Genomic DNA, 8,419 nt, shown 5'->3' on the forward strand with positions numbered 1-8,419 from the left:
CCCCCCCGAAATGAAAGTACAGTATTTACTTTTGTTTCCTGTCACAGCACCTTGGGCCTCAGAAAACAGCTTGGAGGGCTGCATGGTGGCCCATGGGCCATATGTTGGACAAGCCTGGTCTAGTACCAGATCCAGGAGAGCCTTACCTCTAGTTGGCCCATAGGCTTCTTGACATGAGTAGAGTTCGTCAGCGCAGGTGCAAAAGCTACGTGACTGATCAGATTTGGCAGAGTGCTCCTACCATGAGATGTCAGTTGAAGTCATCCATGACAACCATGTACTGAGCGCATCTAGCCTCTGCCAGTTCCCATGTGAATGTGTGGTCAAGATCTTCCTCTTGGTTAGGAGGTCTGTAGTAGACTCCTACCAATATATCCCCTTCACCAAGTTTCTCCCCATAATCTGACCCGCAGGGTCTTGAGTCATCCTTCTGGGGTACCAAACTTCACTTGTAGGGAAGGGTACTGCTCCTTCACATAGAGAGCTACACCCCAACCCTTTCTAGCAACACAATCCCTCCTGTATAAGGTATAGCTGTCAATACCTGCGGTCCAGTCATAGGTGGAGTCCCACCAGGTCTCTGTTATTCCTATGAGAACATATTGATTTTATTTAACAGGAGGGCCAGTTCCTCCTGTTTGTTCCTCAGGTTCCTGGCATTTGTGTACAGATAAGTAAGCCTGCCATTGGAGTTCCTAGGTTTCTCAGCACTCCTAGAAGAGTCCTGTCCCTGGACTGGGGTAGGAGTGAATTCTTTTGGGAATTCACGTGTGTCCTCTGTGCTGCATGACTTACTAATTCTGCAGCTGTTGCTTGGCTTGCATTGGTGGTTGTCTGCCCATCCCATGGCGAGCTTAGTTTAAAGTCCTGTCAAGTAGGTCAGCCACTCTGGCTGAGAACAGCTTCTTCCTCAGTGGAGTGAGGTGCAGGCCATCCCTTTCCAGCAGACCACTGCCTCCATCTCTGAAGTGCGGGCTATGGTCAAAGAAACTGAAGCCCTTGCGATGGCACCAGTGCTGCAGTCTTCTATTGATTTCCTCGTAATGGAATAATATTAGCTGATGGGAGAAGGGGCGAATGAAAAGCAAATTCCTAGGTAGGATTTGCGGTAAAACCAAAAAATGTGCTGTAAATTAGTACATCAAAATGAATTGTGACTAATTTTGGGCATCACCAAGTTCATAAACTCCTTATGGGCATCACCAAATTCATAATAGATTCCTTCAAATCGCAAGCTTACCTGTCTGTTTTTCTCTTCTTTCCTGACTTTTTAAAAATAATATTTTTCTAAGATTTTCCACGTGTGTTTTTTCAAGTTTGTTATTATCTGTCTGCAAAAGGCTCCAGCTTGTCTCAGGATTTTCTCAGTTTTATGTACTACCCTTTAACATGTTTCAGAAGTTCCATTAGTGACTGAGTTGAACATTTTTGTGCTTCCCAGAAGATAACTGAATCACTACAGTTTTCCATGACAACCAATTTTTAGGTCTTTAGTTTAATATTAAGGTGATTAAATAAAATTGGTTTCTTCATTCAGGTTTTGAGATCTGTAACAAATGCAGACTACAACTTCTGCTTTACTATTCAGGTGTTTAATCTTGACTCAAACTCTTCTTTCTGTCTTTCATATCAGTATTGGTTTGCTTTTTAATACAGTGACTAATGCATTTCTACTAGTGCCACATTTCTGCCTCTGGTACATCTGAAATTGTTATTCTTAGTGTTAACCATCCATTCATTTGACTTTGCCTGCTATGTTTTCATTGTCAGCCATAATCTCCTCTTTGAATTATCAATCACCTCTAACTCCGTAGATTTCCCATCACCCTAGCATTAATAAACAAGCAATTGAGAGGCTTCTTTCTGGTTTTTACCCTCTATTTTTCTGCTGTTTTTTTCTGATACAGTTTGGGTTTTTATAATAAACTTGAAAGTATTATCTTTTTCTTGAGGTTAACTCCATATCCACCTTACTATTAAGGACAGAAGATTGATTCTCAGGGTTCCAAAGGAGATAACCAATACAGCCTGTATCTTCTCTGAGGACCAGTACTTGAGTGAAAACCTCTAAGATTCTTAGATTTCTTTTTTGGGGGTCAAGGGCTGACCATTGCATCTCAAATGAAAAATTCTCTGTGGCCAAGTAATCATATGTTGCTAAATTTCTTATTTTATTAGTCCCAGAAATAGTACATTGTTTTTTGATTGTGTTCTTTTTAGGACGTTGAGTTTTGTTGGCTTAGAATGCACCTTTTCTTAAAGATTGTCTCTCTCCAAATACTTTTATTTGGCAATTCAGGTCACCTTTAACGAGGCAGTCCTTAGATTTTTATAGCTGGAAACAGGGCATTCTCTGTAAAAAGCTTGCAACTTTGGAATATGCTTATTTTGATTAAACGGGCCACAATGACCTTGAGAGTACATAACACAGCCTTTTTTGAGGCATCTAGAAAGAAATGAAAAGTAATGAGCTGATATAAATCAGAAAAAAAAAATTTCACAAAAATAATTTATGGAGCAGATTAATATAAGAATTACATAGGCGTAGTGTGAGTTGCTGGATAGTTTGCAATGCAACAAACTGAAGACAACTTTTCAGAAAAATAGAAGTTGACTGGAAAGAGGCTGAAGTAAGTTTATGATCCTGAGAGATTGGAAAAAGTCTGGTTGGTGAAAAAGAGCAAGTCAGTGGAGAGCTGCCAGGAAAGGGAAGTTCCATATTGGAGAGAGTGAACTTGCCATATCATGGCAGGGATAGGAAGTTAGAATGTGAGTGTGGCCTTGAATGGCAGAGATTAGGGTAGATCTGCATATGCCAGTAAATATATAAAGGTGGTAATAGAATCTTTAGGGTTAATGTGAGAGCTCAGATTGGAGAGAGCAAAGGACCCAACCTGGAATTGTAATGGATGCCAGTAGAAGAGTGAATAGATTTAAAGCTATCTGCTGATGCTGTAGCTTAGCAGTCAGTCTGAGAAGAGAAAGGAGGGAGTTAAGAATGGAAAGGAAATGAGTGAGAGAGAGGTGATGCAATGCGTTTTCCAGCTAATTACACTTTGTTTTTATTGGAACATTAAACTGCTGTCCAGTAACCTTCATTTGTTTAGCATATGTACTTTTGCCAATAGAATTGTTTTATGCTCAGGAATTAGTGGCTTTGGTTTGTGGAAAAATGTTCTTGGACTTATTATTATATAACAAACACTTGTGTTGCAGATACTATTTTATATTTGCTAGAGAAAAATGCAACGGAGTATAGAAATCTTTGTTTTCATTACAAAAAAGTGAGAAAATTAAATTAGGACTAATAATAGTTGTTTTTGTTTTGCTTTAAGGTTTCTGAAAGGAAGATGTAGTAATGGCTCATTATATACTTGTATGTGCTTAAATTGTATAAATTCATTTCTTCTTGCCATGTTGTGTTTTTCCATGAATGTCTCAAGCTTACTTTGGGGCACTATAAAATAATAAATAATTGTGATTACTGTTTATGGTGTTTTGTTATCTAATAAAATGTCTTTTGTCTTTTTGGTGTTTAGATTTTTGATTTAATGGATGCCAAAGCCCGTGCTGACTGCATCAAAGAAATAGATCTTCTTAAGGTAAAGACTTACTGATATATTTTTTTCATATTGACAACAAATTGGAATGAAATGTATTCTGTCATGTACAGGGTATGCTTAAAGATTTATATTGGTATATTTAATTATAAGGTAAACCCTTTTTAAAAGCAGGTCATGTTGGAGACAGCGTGCCAGTTTTTTACTTGAAACAAATGAAGAAAATCTAATAAGACACTGGATAAACATGTAATGTGTATAACATACGAAAGTTTGAATTCAAATTATGGTGACAATATTGGCACACTGTCTTATAAAGAAGCTGTACTGGCAGTAAACTTGTAACTGCCATTTCGCTGATTACTGGAGGTGAAGCATATAGAGAAACTGACTTTTCTAATTCCTGGGCAAGAGAATGGGATGTGTTGTTTGAATGTTTTCAGCCAGCTAGCTTACAACTGTTCTTTTACATGCAGAGATAAAGTGATAGATAGTAGCCACCAGAAGAAAGTATGATGGAAAGAAACTGACAGAAGGACTGGAAGAAAACCCATAAGCTGCATGCTACAATTTAGATGTCCCTTCCTTGCAATAAAGTTTTTTATTCTTGCCTTCTGTTCAGTAGCAGACTTGGAGATTAAAATAGCAATGTCTGGTCATCAGAAGAAAGTCAAGAACATGCTTGGTAAATTAACTCCAATTGGACACTTTATGGAGTTTCTAATTTGCTGATGTTAAACAGCCACTTCCTCCTCTTATACTTGGAGCTAATTATAATGCCTAGTGTTTGTATACTTTGTAGTGAAAGTGTGTGTTTTGTATTTCTCATCAGGACATAAGAATTACCATTTCCTGGATCAAACTATAGGTTCATCTTGGCCAGTATCCTGTGTCACACAGTGGCAGAGAGTGGATGGTGAAAGGGAGAGTGAACTGGGTTATATCCACTGTTCCTTTCATTTGCAGTCTCCAGTATTTAAGGTCTAGCAATTGAAGTTCTGATTCAGAAGCTGCATCGCTGACCCCTGTGCACAATAGCTACTGATACCCCTTTTCCCCAAGAATTTTTTCATTCCTTTTTTTGAATCTGGCTAAACTGTCAGCTTCTGCAGTATCTGGTGTTAATGAGCAGGGATCCGGGTTTCCCATTTCTTATGGAAAAACATGGATTTTCTCCCTTAAAGGAGAAAAACGTGAAAAACTGTGGGTTTTCTCTTGCAGACTGGCAGTTTCAGCCTGCAAGGGACTGCTTTAGGCTGTGGGAAGCAGGAGGAGGGTGATCACAGGCAGGGGGTGTCAGGTGCATGTGCACACATGAGTGTAACAGTCAGGCAGTGTATTGGAGAGCACCTCCTGCAGCTCCCTGCAGGTGAGCCTATGGTGGAGGCATAGGTAGGGTGGGGGAGCAGGGAGCATAAGGGGTATAGGTGTTGCGGGGGTGAGGGGACATAGGTGATGTGTCCGGGGGGGTGGTCATGAGTGGGCACAGGCCCTGTCTGATTTGTGTGCATACAGTGGACACAGGCTGCAGCCTGGTTGGACCAGCCTGAGCAGGACCCGCCTCTGTGGCCCAGCAGGTGGGACCTGGCATGGGAGGGTGGATTGGGGCACTGTGACTCATTGGTGCCACGAGGGCCCTATCACTGCCAGCAGAATGAGGAGTAACAGACCGAGGAGGACATGCCCTCACCTCCTGCTGCCAGCTGCTTGCATTCTGGGCCACAGCTCTACCCCGTTACCATGGCCTAGCCCCTGTTGCTGCTCCCCTCAGGCCACAGCTCTACTCCGGAGGGGAGGTGGGGAGGGAGGCAGTGTGGGTGATTTGAGTGAAGCAGCAATGGCATCCAGGCCATGGCAGCAGGGTAGAGCCATGGTGCAGTGCTCAAGCAGCTGGTGGTGGGAGGAGGTGAAGGTAGCATGACTTTCCCCAGTCTGTTACTTCTCATGCTGCTGGCAGCATTGCTGGTGTTGGGGTCCTGGCAACAATGGCAGTGGCAGCAGTGAATCTTGCAGCCCCCCTTTGCTGTCCTGCGCTGGGTCCTTCCTGCCACACCATGGAGACGGCTCCTACCTGTGTTGGAGCCAGGCTACAGGCCCATGCCTGCTGTAGGCACACACACATTTGGGGGGGGCACCTGCGCCACCATGCCTCCCTGACACATCACCTATGGTCAGGCATACCTGCTGTGCCTGAGACTTCCCCACACACCCACTCCCTTCCCTACACATTGGGGAGGAAAGGACCTGGAGTTAGGGGTCTGCAAGTTGGGAGTGAGGGACACTGTCAGGAATGGGGAGCTGCAGGTCAGGAGTGAGGGGCACCAGCAGGGACGGGGAGCTGTAGGTCAAGAGTGAGGGTCACTGGTTGAGAGGCTGTGGGGCAAGAGTGAGGGACACTCAGGATGGGGGGGGCTGTGAGTAGGGGAGTGAGGGGTACTGGCAGGAATGGGGAGTTGCGGGTCAGGAGTGAGGAACACCAGCAGAGCTGTGGCTTGGAAGTGAGAGGCAATGGCGTATCAAGGCTGCTGAGCACCACAGAGTGACGGGCGGGGTGGGGGGAGGTGGGTAGCTGCAGCTGGACCCATGGTGAGCAAAAGGGGCAGAAGGAGCTCTGATTTTTCCATGATAAAAACCATAAAAAACCCAAAATCAAATACCAGAATTTATAGGTATGGAGAACTTTTATATATATTATTATATTTTATATTCTATTATAGTGTAGAACTTATTTTATTCTATTATTATCTCTGTTTCACTGTAGTGAACACACACACACACACACACACACACACACACAGAGTGGTATTTCATTTTAATTGTGGAAAAACATGGATTTTGGAGGTTTTAATCAGAATCTGCTGGGGGGGCGTTTAATTGGAGAATTTGGGATTTTTTAAACAGAAAACACAAGGATCCCTGGTAATGAGTCTCGCACTTCAATTACAACTTGTATGAAAAAGAGCTTAATTTGTCAGTTTTAAACTTGCTACCTACCAGTCACATTTTGTGACCCTAGTTTTGTACCATGAGAGTAAATAATAAATCCCTCTTTACTTTCCCTTCACCATTTAGTATTTTCTAAACCCTTACCATTAGGGTCCTACCTAACTTGTGGAGGTTGTTGGCTGTTTTTGCAGGGAGATTGCAGGACTGGCTGCCATTTTTGTGGGCTGATTGTAACAGGGCCCCTCACACCTCTGAATGGCTAAGGGGCCCTGGTGGCTCTGCCCCTCACCACTAATTGGCTGCAAGGGCTGTTGATCATATGGCCTGCCCCTTGTCGCTGATTGGTGGAAAGGGGTAGGGCTACACTGCAGGCAGCCCTCTCAGCTAATCAGCGGTGAAAGGTGGGGGCAGCAGCCATCTTGGGCCCTCCTTCATGTGGGCTGCCCCCCTTTCCTTTGGGAGCCAGCATTTTATTTTCAGTAAGTTATATAGTTTTGTCGTGAATTTGGTGGGCAATGCCAGATTTCTTGATTTCTACCGAATCGCGATTTCTACAGCTCCCTACTTCTGTCTTCCATCAAGCATCTCTTTTCTAAACTGAACTCATATGGAACCACCTTCATACTACTAATAATCCTTGTTGCCCTTCTTTGTACCTTCTCTAGTCGGACACATCATGGCTTTACAAAGGAGCAGAATGATACTTTCCATTTTGTTTACAGTTCCTTTCATAATAATCTGTAACATTTTGTTCACCTTCCTGATGTCTGCTGCGTACTGAGCTGATATTTTTAGTGAACCGTCCACAATGACTCCCAGATCTCTTTTCTGTAACAGCTAAATGTAGAGCCCATCAGAGTTTAGGTATATTTTGGGTTATTTTTACCCATGTGTATCACTTTATACTTATCGATTGAATTCAATCTGCCATTTAGCTGCCCATTTGCTTAATTGTGCCAGATCCTTCTAAAGTTCCTCAATCTTTCTTGGTCTTTACTACTTTGAATAATTGTGTGTCATCAGTAAACTTGGCCACCTTACTACTCGCCTGTTTTTTCACATCATTTATGGTTGTTCAAGAGTACTGGGGTACCCCACCGTTTACTTCTTTCCATCCTGAAAACTGACCATTTATATTCATTCTTTGCTTTCTATCGTGGAGCCAATTTCTAATCCATGAATGAATGTTTCCTGTAATCCCATGATTACCTACCTTAATTAAGAATCTGAGATAGGGGATCTTGTCAAAGGCTTTTGGAAGTACAGATATACTGTGTGAACTGGATTGCCCTGATCTAACTGTATATTGACACACTCAAAGAGCTCTAATAGGTAGAGGTGCACCAGTACATCAGTCCTATATCAGATCAGCACTGATAGAGGGAAAATTGACAGAATCAGAAATCGGCTTTTTTTGCTTGATGTGGCCAGTAATGTGGCTGATAAATGCCCCGTGCATGTGCCCAGCCGCAGCATGCATTTGGCCGGGAGCACTGCCCAGCAGCTTGGAGAGCATCATCTGGCTGGTAAGTCTGTTGTGGGGAAGGGGTAGAGGGAGGGAAGGGGCATGGGGGTTGCAGATCAAGGCCCCCGCAGTGAGGAAGGGAGGGGCAGGGGCAGGTGCTGCTTAGTCAGGGTGGGGCGGGGCATGGGTGGAGCCATGAGTGGATCATCTGGGGGATGTGGGTGGGGGTAGCTTCCGCCACTGCATGTACCCCGGGAGGGCATGGGGGGTTGTGTGCCCCCAGATCTGTGCACGGGACAGGGTGGGCTATGACTGCAGGCTGTGCCAGGCTCTTCCAGGAGTGTTGAGCTGGGCTATGCTCAGGGCAGATGGCAGCGGCACTGTGAAGGGGGTGACAGAGTGGGGTTAAGGAAGATTTTGGGGTGGTTGCAGCCCCCTCCCCTATAGT

The 8,419-nt window shown here is 43.8% G+C and overlaps 1 protein-coding gene across 5 annotated transcripts in view; it reads left to right on the plus strand.

The window, feature by feature from the left end:
* Positions 1-8,419, plus strand: part of NEK7 (NIMA related kinase 7) — a 150,956-nt gene that overhangs the window by 59,866 nt on the left and 82,671 nt on the right. For all 5 annotated transcript variants that reach the window (XM_019502045.1, XM_019502046.1, XM_019502049.1 and 2 more), the window contains exon 4: positions 3,540-3,602. In XM_019502045.1, the coding sequence (XP_019357590.1) occupies positions 3,540-3,602 (63 nt within the window). The remainder of the gene's footprint in view (positions 1-3,539; positions 3,603-8,419) is intronic.

Source organism: Gavialis gangeticus, unplaced genomic scaffold, assembly GCF_001723915.1.
Source record: "Gavialis gangeticus isolate Ggan-Ray unplaced genomic scaffold, GavGan_comp1, whole genome shotgun sequence".
Lineage (NCBI taxonomy): Eukaryota > Metazoa > Chordata > Crocodylia > Gavialidae > Gavialis > Gavialis gangeticus.